Raw genomic sequence first — 25305 nt, forward strand, 5'->3', positions numbered from 1 at the left:
TTTCGGTTGAAATGAAAAGAGATGGAGGCATAATTTATTGGAGATTACAGTTGTTTTAATACTTTCCTTATAAGTAACTATAACTTTGGTTCGTGATTTGGACTGTTGTAATGATTTGGACTGATTAAATCCTTAACTGGCAGCTGATTGTGTTAAGGAAATGATTTATGAAGCATGGGTGTTTCCAGTTTAACCCACAGATGTATGTCTGTATACTTGGAAATGTGTAGGCCTTAGTGGGCGAGTACTAGCAATAGTTAAACTGAATATGCTCCTGCCAGCTTAGTTGATTTGTTGCCTATTGCTTCATAAATGCATAACTCATGTTAGATGTTGGATAAGAAATGTTAGCATATCCATGCTTTGGGTAAACATGAAAATAAGGAAACTCCTTTTTTTTACTACACTTGAAATTTGGCCTCATCTGAATTTGGGCCTCGTAAGCCGAGATTGTCAAGCGCATTTACAAGAGGATCGTTTCAGTGGAAAATTCTGGGCTTATTTGGTCCATGGAAATCGATCCCACAATGGCCTTGGGTTCAGATGTTGAGCCGTGGATTGGGCTCGTGTGTTGGGCCTGTTTCCCAAGATTTCAATTCAAGGTTTGATTGTTATGCGAAATTTGGGTTTTGGGTTAGGTAGCGGGCTCAAGCTAAAAGGTTCGTCCTTTTGTTTGGACCCGGACTTGAACTTATTGCCTGGATCTCGAATACAATCAATTAGAACTCTCCCTTCTTTATCCTAGACGAAATCGAAAAGCAGAAAACGTAGTCATTTTAGGTTTACCTTTAAATTAAGCGAAACGAGCCTCGCCCAAACAAAATCACAAATGCGGGGCCCTCAATGGTTGATTAAAAATATTTTAGACTTCGGGATGAGCCGTTTAGCGAATTTCGCGGCTTTTCCTAAAGATAACAACGCGTTAGACCCTTTAGGAGCGTTTCTAATAAAATTACTTTCTTAAACTTGGGTGTGCATTGATGCGACCCAAGTCCAAATCTCAATGAAGTTGGAATGTGTCAATAATCACGGGTGCATTGATGTGACGTGGTTTGAGACACATTTTCACGACGTTGCAACTCTCGTTAAAAATAATGATAAAAGCGGTTTATAAATAAAAAGCACATAGGCTAGCATGTATCAAAATTAGATAAAATTAAATACAACAGTTAAGCGACCGTGCTAGAACCACGGAACTTGGGAATGCCTAACACCTTCTCTCGGGTTAACAGAATTCCTTACTCGGATTTCTGGTTCGCGGACTGTAACAGAGTCATATTTTTCCTCGGTTCGGGGCTCAACCGGTGACTTGGGACACCATTAATATCCCAAGTGGCGACTCTAAATAATTAATAATTAAATCCCGTTCCGATTGTCCTTTAAATGGATAAACTCCTTTACGCCCTTACGGGTGTAGTGAAAAAGGAGGTATGACAACTGGTTGTGAGATGTTATAGAATTGTGTTGGTGCAGTGCAGGACATAGTGGAAAAAAGTGCCAGGTCTCTGAAGTCGTTAGTGCGCCCGCACTACATTTAGTGCAGACTACACTAGTGAAGGGTGAAATGATGACCTCTCTGAAGTTTGCCTCTGCGGTCGCACTACATTTTGTGCGTTCCGCAGTGGACCACTGCGGTTGCTGTCCATTTTGTGCGGACCGCAGTGTGTTACTTGGTCAAATTTGGCAAAAGCGGTGTAGTGCGGACCGCGGTCGATTTTGTGCAGTCCGCACTGGATGGTGAGTTTGGGCCCCATGTCCTTTTCTATAAATAGGGCCTGAGGCCCTCCTTTTACCCTTTTTCAACCCTGACTCTTACAACTTATACAAGCATTGTTCATCACCGTCTTTGTTCGTAATTAACTACTTGGACTTGTTACTCTTCATTAACTCTCACATCTGGTACCATTGCTTGCCTTTTAGTTGTTCAATTTTGTTAATTTCTTTTGATTTTAGTTTTTCTTATTTCCCTCTCTATGTTTCCCGTAGTTTTTCTTCAATTGATTAGGTTAGGGTTGTAAATTTCTTGATTAGAGTAGGCTCATGTAGTTAAAACAATGGGAAATCACTTAGGGGCATTGTTTAGGTATTAATTATGCTTAAATCAAAAATCCGTTAAACCCTAACTTAGTGCCACAACTGGGCACTAAGTGCGGACTGCAGTCATTTCTGTGCGGTCCGCAGTGCCCCGGTGCGGTCCACAATACCATTTTATGTGGACCGCATTGATGAAACTTCTGAAAGCTGAACTTTGGGCCAGTGCGGGCCCACAGATTGAACCAAACACTCTCCAGTATCAACAACTGGATGCAGGCATCTGTCTGTAATTTCTAGTTCAGTGGAACCGCAGTCAGTGCCCTCATAGCCACAAGTGCCAGCTCCGGTAGAAGAGACTCTCAAGGAGCTTCTGGACAACCAGAAGAACCTCCTTGATAACTAAAAGCTGATAATGGATGCTCTTGTTGAACAAGGGAAAACACTGAAGGAGCTGAGCAAGTACACAAAGAAGCTGAAGCATACACGGTCATCGAAGGAGTCAGTTAAGTAATTGAGGGGTGAAGTGGAGAAGATGAAGGCAGCTGATCATTTGCCTTTGGAGCTGCTATTGCATGATCAACCTCTAGCAGCTGAGATAGAGCAGGTTTCGGAGCAGGAGCTTGAGAGAGATTCAAAGAGGAGGAGGATGATCCCCTAGGTGGACGATGTTGAGATTGAGTTGGCAGAGGCGGAGGGTGCTGCTTCTGACCAGCCACATGCCCCCGGGACAGCTGATCCAGGTGCCCAGCCACAGGATCCTGTGCTACCACATGACCCCATGCAGACGGAGGATCCATAGGGAGTTTTCTTAACTCTCTATCTTTCTTTTTGAGCTTATTTTTGGTTAGTTAGCATTGAGGACACTGCTAGCTTTCATTTGAGGGGTGGACCTACTTTGATTTTTGATTTGGTAGTTTGATTTGATAGTTGGACTGTAATTATGACACTATTTTCTTCTTTATGCTTATTTTTCACTTTTGGTATGTATATAACTTTACCTTTCATTTTACTTTTCGTTATTGTTCTAGTATGGTCTGTTGTGCGGTCCACATTGGCCCCTGTGCGGTCGCACACTACTTTGTGCGGTCCACACTAGGTACCTTCTGCAACATGTTCGCAACTCTTTTCTTCTGTCTGCAATTCTATTTCTTGCCTGCTGCTATTGATACTAACAAAGTCATTTGAATTATATTTGCAGACAATGGTACAATAACGAGGCAAAGAATCTAAACAACCTGGCAGAGGTAAATATTCCCGGGAGGGAGGCAGAAAATGATAAGACTCACTCCCCAAGCTAGGCAAAACATCAAGAACATGAGGAAAGCGATAAAAGCTACTGATAGAGCCATTGACATGTCGGGAAGTGAGTACGAGCCTTCCCGGGAGATCTCTTCGGACTCTGTGCCAGAATACATCCCTGACTGTCCGGAGAGGCATAGACTGAGAGATACACCTCCAGCATCCCCCACTGCCCAAGCATTAGTAAACATCTCTTCTGGGTCGTCTGAGGGCTCAAGTGATGGTATTGGGGAATACTCCACCTCTCCCACAACTTCATTATCTAGAGAGGGTGCAGTAGGTGATGAGGAGGAAGTAGGGGGAGACGAAGAAGTAGGAGAAGGAGGTGAACCACAAGTGGGGGGTATTGCCCGAACTAGGAAGCCGGAGGTGTGGCAGGATCGAGTTGTTAGTGAGGTAGCGTACCATAAGTTCCAGGAATGGTGGCAGATAAGGAAGTTAAACCCGGAGATGAGCTTTATTGATAGAGACATGCTACCTCACAACCCCAACGTGATGAGGTAGTTTAGGACAAGAGTGGGCTGGGAACATTTTCTAGATGAGTGTGTGGATGCCAATGAACATTGGTCAAGGAATTTTACAGCAACGTAGCCCACATCAAAAAGGGCTCCAAAGTGACCAAGGTTTGAAATCTGAAGGTGTTGTTCGACGGGAAGACAATCAATGACTATTTTGGGTTTAATGAGGAAGATGAGACCCTGTACATGGCAAAGATGGAAATGGGCGAGGAGGTTCGTCCCTGGCTAGCACAGTACCTGGCAATCCCTGGTACCACCCCCGACTGGTTGACTGCTGGAGTCAAGATCTTGAGACGAAGTTTGAACTTTGAGGCACGGGGGTGGGAGACCTTTGTATGTAGCAGGTTGGACCCCACGACACATGACAACTCTCTCCCTCTCCACCGGGCTGTGTTAGTGGCTTCGATCATGGCGGGGTACCCAATCAATGTGGGGAATGTGATGTCGCAGATTATTACTATTGTGGGTGCCGAGCATGACAGAAACTACCCGTTCCCCAGTTTCCTCACTATGTACTTCCGGGACGTGAAAGTGGAGAAGAGGCCCTTCAACATCAAAGTCAAAGCGAGGCCCCTTTCTCCTGGTACAGCATGAGGGGGATGACAACCCCAAGAGCAATAACTTCAAGAGTACAGTTACTGCTCCAACTAGCCAGTCTGAAGAGCCAGTTGTGGTAGTGACTCCAGCTGAGCCTACATCTACTTCCACTGCTGCCCTTCCTGGTCCATCTACCTCAAGGGACCCGGAGATTCCATCTTCCCGGGTCCATCCTATTACTGCCCACCGATTGAGCCAGGCACTTCTGAGTATCAACAACTGGATGCAGACTGCCTCATCCAAGTTGTCCATCCTGACTGCCACGGTAGAGGCTCAGTCGGCACCTCCAGTCCTACAGGTTTCCCAGTCGATAGAGGATGCTTTGAAAGAGATTTTAGACAACCAGAAGAAAATCCTCGACACTCAGAAGGTACTGACTGAGGCAGTTGATTCACATAGCAAGGCTCTCAAGGAGCTTGCTTGGGAGCACAAGAAGCTGAGGGATAAGGAAGGAGAGTCAAGGTCTGCAGATGCCAAGGCAGCTACCTCGATAATCTCCGAACGGCTGAAAACTCTAAGCTCAACAACCACCATGTCCGTAAACACCTGGATCTGCACACGAAGTGCAGGGTGTAGTATGAGTACAACCAACTCAATAAGTAACAAATCCAACCTTTGGACTGAAAGTAGTGACGAGTCCGAATAATACGGTCTAATACGTAATTAAACAGTACGAAAATTTACGAAACATATGACAGTAATATCTCAGAGAAACTCATAATTTGCAGGTACCAGTACATGAATGTAGACATCCTTCCAAGTTTAACAATTAAACTCAGAACAGATAAAATATGTCAAGTCTGAATGATATGAGAAATATGATATCTTTATATCTACAAGCCAATATGCATATTGTATGTGATGCAACACAATGAAAGCCTCACATACTTACACTCTCGGAGTACTCAACCTGACTGTCTTAATTCTCGCTCATCACACTCAATCACTCAGCACTATGCAAGGCGAATCCAGTACAGGACAGATCCATCCCAAATACAAATAAACCCAGGGCAAATCCAACCCAAATACAAAGAAATCCAGGGCAGACCCAGCCCAAATGCAAATGAATCAATAGTAACTGCGCTCACTGTGGGTGTGCAGACTCCGAAGGGGCAAATCCAGCCCAAGCGCTAAAATAAGTCAAATCCTGACATGAATCAATAAAGTCTGCTGCGGTGTGCAACCTGATCCCATAAATATCACTCACAAAGAAGCCCTCGGCCTCACTCAGTCAGCAATCTCTCTAGTTTCTCGGGCTCACAACATTCATGCTAAGCAGCCTAAATCAATGATATGAGATGTGACAATATATGGTAACAGAGACTGAGATATGATATGTAATGATGAATCTGACTCAGTACAGAACTGCAATTAAGCAAATAACTCAATAGCAAAGAACGACCACTGTGGGTCCCAATAGTACCAGCACATACCCTAAACATGATTTCTAGCATAAATCACAACTCAAGTGCTTTAACACATAGAGTACAGTAATAATATTAAGATAAGATAGCTGCAAAGTTCCATGGAATCGACTAAATTACAATTTACGGTGCACCCATCCGTCACCTAGCATGCGTGTTACCTTAACACCAATCACATAGCAAGTAATTTAAGCGATTCATATCCTCAGAACCAAGTTTAGAAGTGTTACTTACATCAAACTATGTAAATCTCTACTCCAACATGCCCTTGCCTCGCGAATCAGCATCTGAATGCATCGAATCTAGTGACAAACAATTTGATACAATCAACTTAAGCTATAGGAATCAATTTCATATGAAATTACTAAGTTTTTAATCAAAAGTCAACCCCCGACCATACTTCTCAGAATCTAATAAAGGTTACAAAATTCGAAGGCCCATTCAACCACGAGTCCAACCATACAAAATTTACCAAATTCTAACACCAAATCGTCACTCAAATCCCCAAATTTAGCTATCCAATCCCTGGCCCAAAACTCCCAATATTCCACCTCAAAGATCACAAACTAGATGGAAAATTCAATGGAGAAACAATATTATTGAATGATGATCACAAGTGACTTACCTAAAAAAAAACCTCTAAATCCCTCTCAAAAATCGCCTTAATCCGAGTTTACAGAGTCGAAAATGATAAAAATCACGAAAATCCTTCGATCTTTATTCTGCCTAGTGCTTTCCGCACATGCGGCCCTTTCTATGCTTTTGTGATATCGCTTATGTGGTCAAGTCTCTGCACCTGCATGCATCTGCAGAACTCACTTAAACTCCGCTCCATTGCTTCTGCGGTCCCCAATACCACATCTGCGGGCACGCTCCTGCGCAACAAAGTTTGCTTCTCCGAACTACCATTTCCAGCTCACCCTCTACTTATGCGGAGCCGCACACGCATCTGCGGGCTCGCAGATGCGGCACTTCCCTCGCACCTGCAATCCATCAACAGCCCAGTCAAACTCGTTTCTGCCACTCCATCCTCGCACCTGTGAACATGACCCTCACAAGTGTGATCACACCAGTCCAGCACCTATCAACATTTTCTCAAGTCCAAAATTCGATCCGCTAACCCTCTGAAATCCACCGAGGCCCCCGGGACCTCAACCAACTATACCAACAAGTCCTAAAACATGAGACAAACTTAGTCGAGGCCTCAAATCACTTCAAACAACATCAAAAACACGAATCGTACCCCAATTCAAGCTTAATGAAAACTAAGAAATTCCAACTTCTACAACTGATATCGAAACCAATCAAATCACGTCCGATTGACCTCAAATTTTACACACAAGTGATAAATGACACAACAGACCTACTCCAACTCTCGGAACCAAAATTCGAGTCTGATAACCGCAAAGTCAACTCTCGGTTAAACTTCTCAATTTTCAAAACTTCTACCAACTTTTGCCATTTTAAGCCTAAATCAACTACGGACCTCCAAATCACTATCCGGACATACTCCTAAGTCCAAAATCACCCAACGAGGCCATTTGCACATAAGTCAACATCTGGTCAACCTTTTCAACTTAAGCTTCCAACCTTGAGACTAAGTATCTCAACTCATTCAGAGATATCCCCGAAACCGAACCCATCATCCAGGCAAGTCACATTACAATAATTTAGAATAGAATAAGCAGTAAATGGATGAACGGGGCTACAACATTCAAAACCACCGGCCGGGTCATTACATTATCCCCAAGCGATGAAAGAAGAATATTATCTCGTGGTTATAATTCACAAAAATCAAGAAGTACATACATCTAAAAATAAGCTAGAAATCTCAACATGTCACGTTTGAGAAAATAAGGAGGAGATTAAGAAAAGGTAAAAATGACAATTATAAAAGTCAATTCTGAAAAAAATGATAACGTATAAGGATTTCATAAGTATTTACCTTGTAAAGTGCACGCACAAATTTTAAATGTACACTTAATATCTCAAGACGAGCTTTAAATAAATTCAAACCAAATAATCCAAACCCTTAACGGTTGGGTCCACCTTATGTAATATTTGGTGAGAAAAAAATATTATTGTCTTTTTCTTTTTTCTTAAAGGTTTTTTTTATTAATCCAAGATTGTCAATATGATCCATGAGCTGAAACAAAAGTAAGTATTCGATTTAAGACGCAATTACAAGTTGAAAAAGTTATGCAATATAAGTAAACATGCTGCCTCCATATTTAAATGTTGAGGTACTTAACTCGCATTTTAAAAATATTTGGACAATTTTATAATGTGAATTTTGCCCAATTTTTATTTGGTTTATTCACCATGATGTTGGTATTATTTAAAGGTTGAAATAATTTGTAAAAATATCGAAAAGGATGCCAACAAATCCTGAATATATTACAATGTTTGCTGCATTGACCTAGCAATGTGCTCTATAAGAAGAAAAAAAACAGATTTTTTTAGCGACTAAAGTTGCCACTGAAACTAAGAAAGTCACCAAAAATACATTTTTCTCACAAAATAATATTAGATAAGGAGGTTTTCATTACAATTTAAAAGGTGGAGGGGATAATGTTTATCAACTTTAAAGATTAAGAAGGCAAAGTAAAATTTACTCGCAAAAAATGATCTTACTTTAGAATTCTGATTTTTTAACAAGCGCTCCTTGAATATGACAATTTGTGGCCAAAATATTTGAACACTTTTATTTGCATTTGCGCAATCTTTTCAAGAAGTGTCAATTTACGGAAAGAGCATATATGGATTTACTTTACACTTAATATTGGCATCAAAGTCCAAACGATTGCTTGTCTTGAAGTCGAATGGGGGAGTCGGGCAGCTTTAACAGTAAAAGAGTAAACACTAATAGCAATATAAAAGCATTCGCTTGAACAATGAAAGAGTAGACAATTTTAGCACTATAAAAGGCATTCCAATTACAGTAGTCACAATAATTAGTTTCTATGAGTTCGCTGACCAATCTCAATATTGCTACAGGATAGTGCGTAGCAATGATAGAATATCAAGAAACTTCCGTTGGCAAAAGAGAAAAAAAGGAATAAGGAAAAGGAAAAAAAATAAGATTTTATCTCAAGCTGTATGTGCAGTACGTAGGGAGAGAAAAAAAATTAAAGTTCAACTACATAACACTTCTGCTTCTTGCCTATAAATAATGTAAGACAGCTTATAACCAACATATAGGGATATTTGCAGTGGTGATCAATGAAAAGATTGAAAATGGTTGCTTCCTGCACTCTGTCTACCGCTCCATTGAAGAAGATTTTGCTGCAAACTTGAAGTTTTCTCCACTGACTCCAGAATAGACTCAAAACGAATATAGATTTTAACTTCACATACTTCTGAAGCTTTTGGCATTGAACGCAAATGGTTCTTTGAGGCACAATTATGATGCAATATAGGTTCAGTGGGCGAGTTCTTTAGCCACGACGAAAGACAACTTACACATTTTCTAGCCCATCCATAGCTTCAAAACTCTGTCCTTCCCACCAGATGCTACTTTTTCACCGTCTGGACTCCAGTCAACCGCAAAAACCTTCAAAGTTCAGATAGACAAGTTATCTCACATTTCTGTGGAAAAGGAAAGGCTGAAAATGCCTGTGGCGGAGGCTTACCTCATCAGCATGTCCAGGAAGGTCTTGCTTCAACTTTTTTGTCCGGATATCCCAAACCTAAATAGAAAAGACATAATAGTTTCTTAAATATCTCGCATTTGGACGTTTCTTCGAAGAAAACTGTTTCTCACTTGACACTTAATGCTCGGCAGGAGTTGTAACCCCACAGAACAGGTATAGACAATATCTTTGTGCCCAGAGAACCCAAGATAACTTGTTTTTAATAGGACAAGAACAAAGACAAATGCAAACCCATACCTTCAAGGTTGAATCTTTGCTCCCACTCAATAGGAGCCTACTGTCGGCCGACCAGCTGTGCAGAACACAAGGATAGTAACTAATGGGTTGACTGTTAAAAATGATGGAAGATGTTTTATGGCAAATTCTAACCTTATCTGATATACAGGTCCAACATGGCCTCGAAATGCGGCAACAAATTTTCCTGTGGTACCATTCCATAATTTGACTGACTTATCAAATGAAGCACTTGCTATCCATTGACCATCCGGAGAAAAATAGACGTGATTGACCAGCTGCAAAAATTGAAATTCATGGCTCGATGCTTAGAACAAAAAAAAAGGCCATGTTTACTGTCAAAGTGCGCACGCAAAAAAAAAACATCCTTTACAACAGAGAAAGACTGCCAACCTGTTGGTGACCTGTCATGCGAGTTTTGGGGTGCTTGCTGACAGCAGGCTCCCATAGAAACATGGTGAAATCATCTGATCCTGAGACCAATCTTTCAGGGGCATTGCCTCTCATTTTGTTGTACCTTTCAAGCGCTACCTGGAGATGAAACAAGAGCAACGCAGGTACTGTGAGGATGGGAGAAATTACAAATTGGAGCAACAAAATAGCATCAAAGAAATTACCTTTTTCATTTCCTCGGGAGACGAATACTGTTTACCGGTGTGATCAAAAGCTCCACTTCGAAGAACATATTCAGTGCTCAATGCCAGAGAATTTACCCAATGACCATGACCCTGCATAGCATGAAATGGGTAGGAGCATAAATAAGAAACTTCCCATCTAGTCATAATCTCCGGGACTTCTTACTCCATGTTCACAAAACAATAGCCAATAAATCTACATAAGGATTTTTTTCATGGATGCAAATGGTAATGTGTTTTTTTCTTCTCATAAGGTAAATAATTTTTAATAATTACTGGCAACAATAATGTTCGAAATTGAATCTCACAGAAATCCAAATTTTAACAGTATATCACATGTGAACAGATCAAAAGCCATAGCTTTTTTGAGACACACAAGGATAAAAATTTATTTGAGCTACTAATATCCTAAAGGTGCAGATTCAATCCTCGCCCTCCCTCTAACCCCTCCCCCCCCCCTCAAAAAAATAGAAATGTAATGGATCAACACCAAGAGGACAAGTTGATAAATAAGAAACAACTGGGGACCTAGGTAAGAAAATATATAGGAGTATACCTATTCCACCTAACTTAGACTGGGTGTTTCTTAAAATGAAATAGCCATAAAACAGGTGCTCAACAAATTGTCTACAAATTCAAATGATAGTATATCACAATCCTCACTCTTGAGCAGCCAGAAGATTAAGAAAGCTTCTCAAGGAGAAATAGAAAAAGCCCACCAAGCTCATATCAAACCTCACTGAATGCAGGTGATGAATAGCAATACAAGTCACAGCACATGCATGAGAGCAATTGAAAAGTCACAGAATAATCAAAAGTTATAGACTTCACCTTCAATTCACGTATTAGCTTCCCCTGCGAGGTTTCCCATACCTTGATTGTACAATCCTGAGATCTGGATATGAACTACCAAATGTTACTAACACCAATTGAAGATTTTATAACTAATGTTTGAGTTCAACAGCTCGTTGGCTTTCTCCCACTCTTTTTTTTCTCTCACTCTCTATCTCTCTCTAGATATAATATATAAACATACACACACACACACAATTATATACAGCCAAACCACCCCACCCCACCCCACCCCTCCCACACAAAAAAAAAGGAGAGAACTAAGCACCATAAGAAAACAGCAAAAGTTCAAGAAATAGGTATGATCAAGTGGGCAAATCACCATAAGTTGATGCTCTCTACAGAGATCAATATACTACATAAAAGAAAACAATCTGCAAAGCGAAATGCTCTAAAGAAATATACCCAGTGTAAATAACTCCATCTCCACCCCATTTTACACATGTTATTGCAAGTGTATGGCCACTGAGACAAATAAGACACTTTCTGGTGGTAACATCCCATATCCGTGCATCACCATCTTTACTTGAACTTACAAAGCGACGACATGGAGCACTGAGGTGTACAGGTTCCCAGGAAATACCAGTTATCCATTTCTTGTGGCCCTGCAACATGGAGCTCAGATTATAGACTCTTCAAAAGTTTCTTTTAACAGTTCACAAAGCAATACGACAAGTTACAGTGAGCCTGTTGCCATCAGGGACAATTGTTTTCAGCAAAACCAACAAACGGAAAACATGCATGTCACACAAAAAGCCACAACTTAAGTCAAGAAAAGTCAGAAATAGAGGACCTATGAGTAGTTACTTAATTCAATTACATCGAAGGCCTAGTTACTTCAATATCTTCATAGGGGTACATGTAGGTATTCCGAAAATTAGAACAGACGACAATATCCAAATTAAAAATGAAACAAGCATGAAAATTTTGAACTTAGCCACTTGAGAAGCATTCTCACAACTGTCTGAATTTGACATTGCACACACACTCAAAAGTCTTAAAAGACAACTAAAGAAATCAATAATTGATCAAATTATGCATATATATTCTCTGACATCTAATTTGCATGGTTCAAATAAAGATACACCCAAATTCCGAATTTTAGACACCAACAATCGTAAGCACATTAGCCTAAGTGTGCAATAATGCTTACTTCTTACAAGATATACAACATTCAACCTGACTAGTAAGCGGGGTTTTAGCCACAAAAAAAGAAGGAAAAAAGGTAGAGCCCTTCTGTAGATACATTTTTGTACAGACAAGTAATTAAACTTCAATATCAGTATTCTATCTGCAACTAAAAAAAGAAAGATTACCAGGATTTATCATCACTAAAGCACAATAGACAACAGGTAACAAAGAAAATGCTGTTTTGGTGGGGATCTTGACCCATAAAGCCCAGCAAGCAAAAACACATCAAAAGTCCATAGGTATGCAATCTATAACAATACAAAACACATCTCAGATGACTTACAGTAAGCGGATTTCCTAAAGGCTTCCCAGTCTGAGGGTCCCAACAGATAAGTTCTCCAGCCTTACTTCCACTAACAAGATGCTTACCATCTGGTGACCATGCAACAGAAAGAACCCAGTTTCTGTGCCCTGGAGCAAAGAAAATTACAGATCACTATTTATACAGACATTATTATTAAAAAGATAAAGGGAAATGTTTGTAAGTCCATGATTCGGTAACTTGGAGGAAACAAGCAACATTGACAGATTTATTTTTTGGAAAGGACATTGACAGAATTATATTATAAGAGAAAACCTGTTTCTTTTCCCTTTTCTTATTGTTGGGTAGCAAATGCAATACAATTTGGTTATATGGGTTGCTTGCAGACTCAATAACTAGTATTTGATGCTGATGGAGCAAGTAAAAATTACTCGCATCCATTATGGCAAATTTATTTAAATTTTCTAGGCATTAAACACTATGCCAGGTACTGCAGCAGAGCTGCTCTCTTGTTGGAACAGAAAGGGACTGCAAAAACAACAAAAGAAAGCAAGGAATACTATCCCCACGGTGATCTGGTGGTGCATCTCAAAGTAGAGACATAGAAGGTGTTTTCACGGACAAAGAAACTCAACCTTGAAGATTAAGTCTGACTGTGTTTTGTTATTATCTTCTTGGTGTAAATCCAAATGGATAGATGATAGTAAAACCATGTTACAGTTCCTTGAATCTTTTGTATAGATAGCCAGGTTTGTTTTCTTTCTTATTTTTAACCAACTTTTGGATGTAACTTTCTTAGTGCTGGTTTTCTTAACATCAATAATATTTACAGGTTTTAAAAAAAAAAGGCAATCCTTGCAGCATTTGCGGCAGAGGAATAGAATAAGCAAAGCTATATACAGAAGTTATGACCTTCTCACAACCCAAAGTTTTACCACAAGGAGAGCTAATGACACAATATTATCTGACAAGAAGCATGACATATTTAACAGTATCTAAGATGCATTCAATGTAACGAAACTAGAATTTAAACCAGTGTGAGAATGTGAAGGGAAGTCGGGAATATCTTGTATTACCTCCCAGCATATTAAAAAGTTATCGCTCTCATAAGTGATAATCAGCTAAATAACATCTTTTAAGAGGATATACTTAAAGACCTTTATCACTCAGTTTCTATATTTTACGTGAGATGACAAGTCAAAAGCTGAGACTTCCACGGGTGCCAGTGAAACTAGGATTCAAACCTTGAAGTGTAAACAATGGCGTCTGGGTATTTAGATCCCACAAACGAACCGTAGTATCACCAGATCCACTCGCCAACTGCCGTCCATCAGGACTGAAGGCAACTGAAAGTACAGCTTCAGTGTGACCTGCAAGCACAAACCCACATTGAATAAAGCAAATGTGAAGGTCCCAGTGTGACCCGAGCAGCTGTCTAGTACAAAGGAAAAGAAGATTGAATGGAACATTAGACAAAGACATACAAAATTTAGATAATGATAAGCCGTCAAAGGTTAATCAGTCAGACCAAGAAACAGAAGCGTACATGAATTGGTTGTGGATCATTGACTAATAAGACTGGAAAGCTTATTGCATGAACCAGATACCTCTTAAGTGGAAAGCGAAAGCTTGGCTGTAGAATAGATCAAGCTTAGAAGCTTCATCCGAGGGGGTTTTCACCATCACACAGAAACATATCAATACTCCATTATTTTGGCAACTACTACCCATTTCTTTTCGAATCTTCAATACCTTTTCTAAAAGTATATTCAAATTAGAAGAACTGAAAACTTAATTTCTTCTACAAATCATTGTGCACTCATAAGCCATAGACCTAACCCATCATAACACGCAGCTCAAGCAGACCTAATGTTGCCAACATGATTGTTGGTTAGTGACCCATCAATATGATCATTGATAAGTGACCCATCAACATGATTAGCTTTCCTCCATTTTTTTAGATTACTTCTGTTTTACTCACACGGAACAATAAAATGGAAACTTGAAAACTTATCAGTTACTTCCCCTAAAAAGAACCAGAGAAAAAGAAGAGCACCAATATATCTTCACTCTAACAGGATATATAGAGTAAAAAGTTGTTAGGGTGAGAAAGAAAACTGTTAATTCTTAAATTAGTAATTGCTCAAAATAATCAAACCCCACTGCAGTTCCACCAAAACTAACCTACATCATTGTTCTTTTTTCTGTAGTATCAGTTTAACAGAGAAAAAATTCACAAGGACAAGATGCTAAGTAGCATAATGATAAGAGAAGTGATAATCTTGTACCAGCAATTGTGGCCGAACAACGAGTGACAGGGCGGATTCGAAACACTGCTTGTGGTTGATATACTATTGTCAACACTTTTTCCACAGACACTGCAATGAATTCACCAATATATCTCCATAAATATTTAGCGAAATGTCACTTATAAGCTCAATAATTATTACAACTCTCCTACACAAGTTACCTTTGTTCTTTTCTAAGTATGATCCAAGCTGTACCACAAGCTCTTCATCCGAGATATAAAATGCATAAGGCAACCTTTCCTCCTGACAAATTCCAAAACATCCCATAATTACAAGTCATCTTAAAAATTGACCCTCTTGAAATGGTCATTAATACCACGATTCCTCGTATTCATCACTAGCTCATCCATTCACTAAGTCGTTCATATACAAAGTTTAGAATATCCTTGTTTATTATTCATTTTGTTTTGTACTATGCAATGGAGGCTAAAAATAAAACTAATGTACACAATTGATATTAGAAGTTTTAATTTCCTAATTTTAGAATACTAAAAGAAGGTTTGGACTTGCTTACATTGCTGAGAAGCTTATTGACGACTTGATTAAGCTCTTTTGGACCAGCGTTTTCAGGGAGGTACAACGCAGCACCCAACGAATTACCGTCTGGGTCTGCCAACTGACATATCACGCTGTTTATTGCTTCTCTCTCTGCCGCCACTTCCACTTCCATTGTTTCTGCCATTAATTTTGCTTAGCTGATTTTCTTGTTACACTGCTTTTGACTTTGAGAGGAAAGAGAGGTTTTAGTAGGGTTTTAAATTTTCCAGCTTTGCGGGTCAGTACGGGATATTAGCAAAACTTACGAAATTGGAAAATGCACACCTTAAGCTTTCTGTACTTTGCACTTGGACCCTAAATTTTTCCACCTTTCTGAACTGTGCACTTGCGTACAGTTCTGTATTATAAGGGGATGTTTGGTATTGGGTTAAGTTACGCGGGGATTACTAGTATATAAATTGTAATGTGATGATTAATAATCCAACAATCATACATGTATTAAACAGTGTCATATACTGTATAGTTCATTAAAGAGGAACCGCTTACTTTTCATACATGTATTAAACAATGTCATATCCAACAATGTCATATATAATTATCTTTTAGCTAACATAACATATAAAATTTCTTTTAAATAATCCCGTTAAACTCATAAAAATTTGAAAATTTTCTTAAATAGCCGTCCATTAAAAAAATAGCAAACAAATATATGATATATGTATAATTAGTGTATAATATTTTTTGACTAATTTGGGCTTCCCCTTAAAATTTGAAAATTTTACCTCCTATAGCAAACTATTACACCATATTTATTATAAAACCAAAACAATTTCAAAATATATTACGTATAGCTACTTTTTCTATTTTATAGCTAAATAAGAATTTATTTTATACCCTACAATTGAGGAGTGAAATACGTCAATTATAATCTTTCTCTCTCTTCTCTCTCTATGAGTAAGATTTTCAATCCTCTCTTCTCCCTCAAATCTTTCTCCCTTTTCGGTCAAGGCATCCGTCGTAGCAGCCATTTATTGGTGGCTATGGTGGACTTTTTGAAGCGAAGAGAATAGATCCGAAGCGAGGAGGGAGTAGGGAACAGTAGGCGTTAGAATCATCTTCGTCATTGTGATTGTCGTCATAATCGTCGGCGTCATATACAATGGTATAAATATATTGTATTATGTAAAAATACACTCAAATATATTGTATTTTTATATAAATATTTTTTTTCGCTTGTACTGAAGGTTTCTATTTTTTTTAATACAATCGAATATCACTATTTCTTGATTACCTCACTGTATTTATAAATACAGTCGCGCTAATACATGGTATACAATACAATAATAGTAAATTTTATGTAGAATTAATTTTGTTAAGTTAAATTATGAGTGATACGCTAATTGATCCTCTTTTCGTTATTAAATAGTTGAATTCCCCTATTTTTTAGGCGAATTTTACTATTGTATTCATGAATGCAATAGCGTGAATATAACGAATACAGTCACACATCTGGACTCCCATATTTTTTAGGTGAATTCTGCTACTGTATTCATGAATACAGTAGCGTGAATACAGTCGCGTAGTAATGAAATTTATGTAGAATTGATTTTGTTGAGTTAAATTAGGAGTGATACACAATAATTTATCCTCTTTCCATTATTAAACAATTGTATTCCCCTATTTTTTACGCGAATACAACGAACACAGTCGCACAACTGGAGTTCCCTATTTTTAGGCGAATTTCGCTACTGTATTCATGAATATGGTAGTGCGAATACAACAAATTAAGTCGCGTAACAACTAAATAGTAATTATATGAAATAGTTATGTATACGATAACTATAAGAAGTTAATAGCCAATAAACAATAGTGGTTTATAAAAATTCATTTAAAAATTTCCTTGGGCTTACGGTATCCAGTCGTCTCAATCTCCTTAAAATTCAAAAAAGGCTTAAAATTGCACGTTTGTACCAATTTGAAAGGACTCCGGTGCGCATCATTTGCACAAATAACCTTTTGAGGCCACCATTTAAATTATGTTTCTGGTAACGCAGTGTGCTAAATTTGTCTGCAGGAAAAAAATTCATCCAACTACTTTTAAGTAGAAAATGACCAAAATAGGATACATAAGAGGATGATCTTTAACCTTTGGCTTTTGAGGCATGTCATCTGACCAATGGGCAAACATTTAAGGTCAAAAATGTTGTCAATTGGGCAAAGCTAGTTAAAATTGAAGTTTTTCTCATTGGTCAAGGGACATGCCCCACAAGTCAAAAGTTCAAAACTAGCTCCTTTTAAGTCATTTGTGAACTTAACCCATTTTTAAGGGCAAATTTAGCCCACTAAATTAACAAGAATAAAATTTAAAAAGTGACCTCAAAAAAGGAGAGAAATTCAAGAATAGCCAAATTTACAAGCGGTCATTTAAAAATAGTTATAGTTTCAAAAGTAATTGAAATTTAGCCACTTTTCATGTAAAGATAAATCTGAGTGAAAACACTGTTCAAAATTCGAAAAATACTCCAGTATAATATATTGGAGTTTCAGTATAATATACCGGTCCAACATAATATGCTGGAAGTTCATATACAGGTTCTCCAATCTCCAGTATATTATGCTGGAACTTTTCATGTTGCAGCGAAATAGTGGTTATTTTTTAATGAATTTGCAAATACTGGCTATTTTTGATGACCAATCCGAAAATTGGCTAGTCCGTGCTATTTTTACCACAAAAAAAAAAAGTCGTACGAAATAATCCCTCCACTGGTGTACAACTCACGTTGGGCCAAGAACGGGCTCTAAGAGTATGGTTATGACTTCTATGGCCCAATTTTTCTTTTTACACGAGCCTCTTTTAATCACCTTTTTCACTTTGATCATTATTTGCTACAGTATTTACTTTCCTTTTCTATTTTGCTCTCTAATTTCAGATGTACCAGTCAGGGTCAGCGGTTTCTGCTTTCATTATTCTGCAATATATGGTTTTCAAATAAAACAAAGACATCATTAATTCACTATAGATGATTGGTTACTTAGGTGAGCATTTAAAATGTGTATAATCTTGTACAACTAATGTATAATTTATGTATATAACTAGAAAAAATAAACAAAGAATATGACTGGCTACTTGTGTAAAGATTCGTAAAAACTACTCAGCTTATAATGGGTGGACATTACTACAAATTAACCTCAGTAGCCGTGTTAGAGCAAGCTTAATGCATTCCGCTAATTGTTTTACTGCTCGGATTGTGTCTACTTAAATTAGTTTACTCTATTTTATGCAAATGAATCTGACCCTAACTTGAAAAAGGAAAAAAGAAAACTAGATTAGTTAAATAGACACCGATACTTGCACAAGACTTCCCAACTCCACGAGTTTTCATTGATCTGGTGGCAGTTATAATTGACACTAATGGTCAGGGACGAAGCTACATTCACTTAAGGGTGGTCAATTGACTACCCTTCGTCAAAAATTACAAAGGTAAAATATTAAGTTTTAGAGGTATATAACATATATTGAATACCATTTGTCGGCAATTTTTTTTTCACTTCGTTCAAATTTGAATACCCTTAGAGAAATTCCTAGTTTTACCATTGTTGACGGTGATCGACAGTAATGGTTAAGAGATGGTAGATGGTAGTAATGGTTGGTTTTGGTGGATGATAGTAGAAGTTTCGTAGTGATTGCGCGGCGGTGGAGGTCGGCAGTTAAAATTGTTTGATAGTAGTAAGTGGAGTGATAATAAAATGTGATCTTTGCTTAAATCTTTAAATGAATTAGTTTTAATAATTTTAAGATTATGCAAAAAAAGTCTAAATGAACCACATATTCTTTCTGAACCACACACTCAACAAATAAAAGTTACGCCACCCTTGATCTGGAAAATCAAGAATTCCGATTTTCATCACATAAGTACAAATATGATTCTCTCTAAAATCCTTTTTTTTTTTTGGGAAAATTCCAAGGGAAACCCGTAGCCGCTATTTTTCGGGTACTTTTTTTTTTTTAACTTGATCGCCTGGTATCTTGAAACCTCTTTGCTTGCGGGGGCAGGAGCGCACTAGGTAACCTGCTCACTATAGCTCGCAAATTACACAGGAGATATAAATCGCACTAGACAAGTCAGGTGCAACGAACTCTGACCAAGGAGGCTATTGGTGAGGGGAATAGATCACAAGTCTCACACATATGAAAAACCACTCGTCCAACCAACCCTTGCGGGCTAAACTTTATGCCACCTAAAAGTTGATCCCTAAGGCCATTAATGGTTAACTCATTTTTTTCATTAACCAATTCACTGTTTTACTTCAGCCACATGAGCAATGTTCCCCAATCCAACCCCTCTAGAAAAGAAAGCTATCAAAAACAAGAAGAGAAAAGCCTATATATAATATGTCCACCATTAAGATTGACAAACAGTATAGAGGAAATCTTTGTAATTGTCAAAAGATCTGCGTTTGTACCAATGTCTCCATTTCACCACTCAAACTCCACCTAGGTACGTAGCCTATTTAATTACCTTAGCACATGTTAGAATAGTTCCCCCCCCCCCCCCGCCCCCCTCCTAGGACAAATGTTGGTCATTAGGAGGTAGTATTATTCAAATGGAGTACCCCGACCTACATGAAGATTCCACTACCATCTTCTGTGGAATTCAATTTTTTTCATGGGTTTTAAATTTATGAAATCATACTATAATTCTTTTCCTGTTTGATAGGGATGCAATACCATATAAGGACAAACATTATATTCTCTATTAGTAAAGAAAAAACAGGACCACCAACACATAAAAGGGCAATTAAGATGTTAATGTTAATTATATTCCTTTCATTGGAAGCTTAGTGTGAAAGAGATCGACAAATAGTATACTATCATTAGTATGTCCCCCTAATTCTCCGTAATTAACTCATTTGACACATGTCATGCACTGATTGGTCGTTGGCACGTGAGGACTCTTTATTATGACAAAGTTTTTTCTCCTTTTACGTTTGTGGATGTCAATTTTGTAGTGGGTTATTATTAAGGAAAAAGAAAAGGAAGGCAAATTTCTAGCTTTGTCGGCAATTTTGTCTTTAAACTTTTAGTGATGGCATCAACTCAGGTGGTAAATTTCATTGCTAAGGGGAGACAAAGTAGTACCCTTTGGCCCATAGTAGGTTTCTTAGTCTTTTCTTTCTTTTTATTTTGATTTTAATTTTTTCACCTTCCTCCTTTTGTATGTTTTGGATCATTTTCATATTTATGTCTTAGGAGAATTAAGTCACATTTTTATTGGTTGGATGTCTTAGATAGTTATTGAGTGTGTTTTACTGCAAATCAGTCACAGGGAAAAAAATGATTAAAATTTAGGGAATATGTCATTTGTCAAAAAGTAGCTGAAGAAGATGATGGACAAAAACTGATAAGGCTTTGAAATCTTTAATCTCCCATAATTGGAATTTGAAATTTTATAATGTGAATGATTTCCTCTATCTTTTCATCTGTCATGCAGATTTGTCAATATCCTCCAAAACATCCAAAAAACTTTAACAAGAATACTAAAATTGTCATTAAAATGAGAGAATAAAAAAGGAAAATATTAGATTGGAATAAAATGTATCGTGCGAATCCACCTTTTCTTGCAAGTATTTTAGTCAAACAAACGTGGAACCATAGTGAAGGAATTATTAATCTTAGCTTAAGGAGTAGTTAGGATTTTGGAATGGGACCTGTGGATCTTTCTTTTCCTTAATATAACTAAGAATTACTAGTATAACTAGTTGATTTTTCATGAACTTTCTTTTAATATCTTACATATGATTCAGAGGCGTATGCATGTATTGGAGCATGGGTGCATCTCTCTATACCATATATATTTATTTTATATTTTTTAAAAATATGCTTAAATATATCTGTGTGCACCCAAGCTCAAAGACTTCTATAGTGCAATAAATATTCAGTGCACCTTCTTGTGTTAGATGTTCAATTCTCAGTTTATTGGCATGTCTAGTGTCCCTTCGTGTGTTTTAATTAAGTTTTTTTTCTTCTTTTTTTGTTTGATTTATTCATTCAAAATTTCCAAATCTAACACATTGAAGTCTTTTATTTCCTTTTTGTCATCACAAAAAATTTATATAATTAAAATTAAAATTACAAATCACTAAAATTACAAGAAAAAAATTTAATTTTAATCTATAATTTCTAGATGGTAATGAATTTATGGTAAAAACTTAAAGGTTAAACCCGTTAAATATAAATTCTAGATTCACCTCTTTGTAATTATGCACTCATCTCCTTGGAATCCTGGATCCGCCTCTGATATGATTCACACCATAATTTTCTTATTGCATTCGCAATTCCCTTCTGGGCTTATCTACCAAAACCACGAGTCTGGAACCAAAGTGAGATTCTTTAGGACTCAAACGACCAAAATAGGTAAAAGAAAAAAACTGACTACTATTTTATATATAGCGCGGTTATTCACCGCGCTATACTTTAACGACACGTTTGTCCGTCACCGCGCTATATTTGAACTAAAAAAGGGCGGGAGATATAGCGGACATATAGTACGCGCTATAGTATAGCGCAGTGAGTACGTGCGCTATGCCTACTTAAAAAAGCAGGCTTCCATTTTCCCCGACCAGAACTAGTGTCCACCCCCCAAACGAGTTTTTAGTGCCCCCCCCCCCCCCCCATTTTTTAAAGCAAAAAAAGTCCATTGGAGCCCACCCGTCCCACAAAAAGTGTATCTTCTCGGTCTTGTAGCAAGTTAGCACCGGATCTAAGGCGTTATCGCGTAGGGATTGCTCGTTTCGGCCCCAAAATCATCAAATCTTCACCTTTCAAAAAAATTTAAATCGACGTATTCCGACTTACTTTTTGTTAAAAGTCACATATAAAAAATGCGTATTAGTTGTTTTTACTGTGGTATATGTTTTTTGTGTGTTTGTTTTGTGATTTAATTAATTTGTTATTTTTTATCTGAATTAGACTATTTTTGTGCTAAAAATTAGTAAAATAGAGAAATTATTATTTTATGAATAATTAATGTTATTAGTTGTTATAAAAAAAATATTTATTAGTTATTTTTTATTGTGGTATATGTATTTTCGTGATTGTTTTGTGATTAAATTAATTCATTATTTTTTATTAGGATTAGATTATTTATGTGCTAAAAAATTAGAAAAATAGATAAATCATTATTTTATGAATAATTAATCTTATTTGAATTTTATTTTTGTACGTATATTAATATGTGACTTTATTGTTGTTTAGTGCCCTTTAGTGCTATGTTGTGCCTGTAATTGTGATGTAGTGCCATTTAGCGTAGTAAAACTGATAATAAATTTTAGCTAATGGTAGTTGGCTCTGTCCATGGCCCTTTAGAGTAGTGTTACTTTAATGAAAAAATGTTGAAAACTAAATTATCTTTGTAGTTAGTGAAATTAATCATTTAATTATCTGTTAACTCCAAAAATATATGAAAAAAATGATAGTTCAAACACAAACTCTCTCGAATTTTAGTCAACAAATATAAGAAAATAACATAAAAATTTATCAAACTAAGTATTTTTATATGAATACTTATTAATTATATTATGTATAATTATGAAAATTAATTAATTAATTCTATTATGCCAAAAAATAGCTGAGTAAGAAACAAACATATAAAATAATAAACTAACATATAAACTAATAAATTGACATATAAAATAATGTATAAATCAACATATAAAATAATAATATAGAAAATGTATAAACTTAAGTAATAATATAGTAAAAATATCGATTAAAATTAATATAAAAGATATTGCAATATATTTAAAGATGTTAAGCAATTAAAAAGAAAAATACTTTAATTAATATTGTTCAATTTACAGACATCGTCATGGAGGTTCCCTCTGTGTATCCTGGACCCGCATCTCGAGAGCTACTGTCGCTACAGGGCAACCATAAGTCTTCATACATTTGGGATGGGCAGTGTTTGTCCCAGACATTCCGCCCCAGGTGTATAGACCGATATGTGAGAGTTCATTAGGGACCACGCTCTCCATCCCCGTATAGTTAGACGCCTTCAGGATACAGGTTTCTACAAGATCATAGAGATCGGTAGTTGCAGTTCGATTAGGCGTTGATCATGGCTATGATAGAGCGGTGGCGATCAGAGACGCATATGTTTCATCTACCCATTGGCGAGGCCACCATCATGCTTGAGGATGTAGAGGTTCTTTTCAGGCTGCCGGTTGATAGATTACCTGTAGTTTACCCGCATGCTCTTAGAGACTACAGGGAGTGGATTAACTGCATATGTTGCAGCGCCTCACCAGTTTCCAGATAGTAAAACCGGCTGCATTGAGTGGGGCCAGTCAATTGCAGTTGACGCCCGTCCGGCAACATCCATCGGCGATGGATGCAGAGATTACGGATTATTCACTGCCAGAGGATATCGGCCGGCACACGAGATTGTTGTTGCTGCTAATGTTTGGTGGTGTAGTGTTCCCGAATACTTCGGGAAACCTAGTCAGTTTGAGATTTCTACATCATCTGGAGTTGCTAGATGATTTACCTGGTTACAACTAGGGTGCAGTTGTTCAAGTTAACCTATATAGGCAGATGTGCCAGGCGTGCATGGGCACCTAGAGAGATGTTGCCGGATTTTTACCAATGTTGCAGGTGAAAACATAGTCAATTCTTTTCATGATTATAAAATACATAGTTAAAAAATACCTTAAATTTTACGTCCCCAATCTATATTAGGTTTGGGCATGGGAGCGGTTCCTGCAGTTTCAGCCACCTCTACCATCGATCTCTCTGGATGCACCACCTCTATCGTTTCTCCCTTTATCTTGAAAATGGGTTGATAGGTAAGGCTACGAATGCGAGGTTGAAGCTCGACATCATCTCTCCTATTACACGGATTTGTTGAATTTACTTGAAGGCACGCAGGTACATATATACTTAAGTTTACTTGGCCTGGTTTTATATATGTTGCGTTTACTCACGATTGTTGTGCTTAATAAATAGTTCGCATGGAGGCCATATAGTGACGCGTTGATAGCTGGTTTGCCCAATTATTGCTCCCATGGCCGAGTTGTGTGGAGCTCTTCCGTCCTACTTATATGTCTCGATATTGTCACGACCCAAACTGATGGGTCACGATGGGTGCCCGAATCCTACCTGTCAAACACCCCAAAGCATGCATCTAAGATATAAACCTGAATAATATCTGCTGAATTACGAGAATAATGTACATGAAGGAAATCTGTCCAAAAAGGCATACATACATATACGTACAACATAAAGCAGCTCTGGATCAAGTGGAGCACGCCAACTCTCGCTGATCAGGGATCCTAAGAAGGGGGACCATCGGCTTGCCTACCTGCACCTGTGGGCATGAAACGCAGGCCCCGTGAAATAGGACGCCAGTACGAAAAATGTACTGAGTATGTAAGGCATGAAAATTTGTACATAAAAGACATAGATGAAACATGGAATAAAGAAACACATCTTTAAATCTGAATAACTTTGTAAATTCTGAAACATTTATAATGTCATGCACATGCGTATAAATGTCGTGTCATGCATATGTATGGGTGTACATAATATCATTAAGCCACTGAGGGCATCCCATCATATCATCTCGACCACTGTGGGCAACATCATCAACATATACCAGCTGATCAGGTGGTGGTGCGTATATAACGCCGTAACCTTTTCCCATATCCCGTATACATATATTTACATATATACGCGTATATAACACCATTTGGTCATGAGTCAATGCACATGTATAAATGGGTGAAATGCATGAAAAATACG

General features: G+C 37.7%; 1 protein-coding gene across 1 annotated transcript; it reads right to left on the minus strand.

The window, feature by feature from the left end:
• Positions 1 to 8759: 8759 nt before the first annotated feature.
• LOC104248591 (notchless protein homolog) lies at positions 8760 to 15770 on the minus strand. Its single transcript, XM_009804874.2, has 13 exons — positions 15523 to 15770; positions 15170 to 15251; positions 14988 to 15077; positions 13944 to 14069; positions 12721 to 12848; positions 11652 to 11851; positions 11226 to 11289; positions 10377 to 10487; positions 10153 to 10290; positions 9895 to 10037; positions 9763 to 9817; positions 9505 to 9561; positions 8760 to 9425 (listed from the first exon to the last, which is right to left on the minus strand). Exons 1-13 carry the CDS (start codon positions 15688 to 15690, stop codon positions 9342 to 9344), a joined length of 1446 nt encoding a protein of 481 aa, XP_009803176.1. The 5' UTR covers positions 15691 to 15770; the 3' UTR covers positions 8760 to 9341.
• Between the last annotated feature and the right edge of the window lie 9535 nt (positions 15771 to 25305).

The sequence above is a fragment of the Nicotiana sylvestris genome, chromosome 3, assembly GCF_000393655.2.
Source record: "Nicotiana sylvestris chromosome 3, ASM39365v2, whole genome shotgun sequence".
Classification (NCBI taxonomy): Eukaryota; Viridiplantae; Streptophyta; class Magnoliopsida; order Solanales; family Solanaceae; genus Nicotiana; species Nicotiana sylvestris.

Bases quoted from the DNA above. Each gene is read 5' to 3' on its own strand.
- LOC104248591 (XM_009804874.2), bottom strand. From the start codon at position 15,690: ATGGCAGAAACAATGGAAGTGGAAGTGGCGGCAGAGAGAGAAGCAATA. The intron at 11,852-12,720 runs GTAAGTCATCTG...TCCATGTTGCAG, and splicing joins CTTTAGGAAATCCGCTTACT to GGCCACAAGAAATGGATAAC. The intron at 10,291-10,376 runs GTAATTTCTTTG...TTTCATCTCCAG, and splicing joins CTCCCGAGGAAATGAAAAAG to GTAGCGCTTGAAAGGTACAA.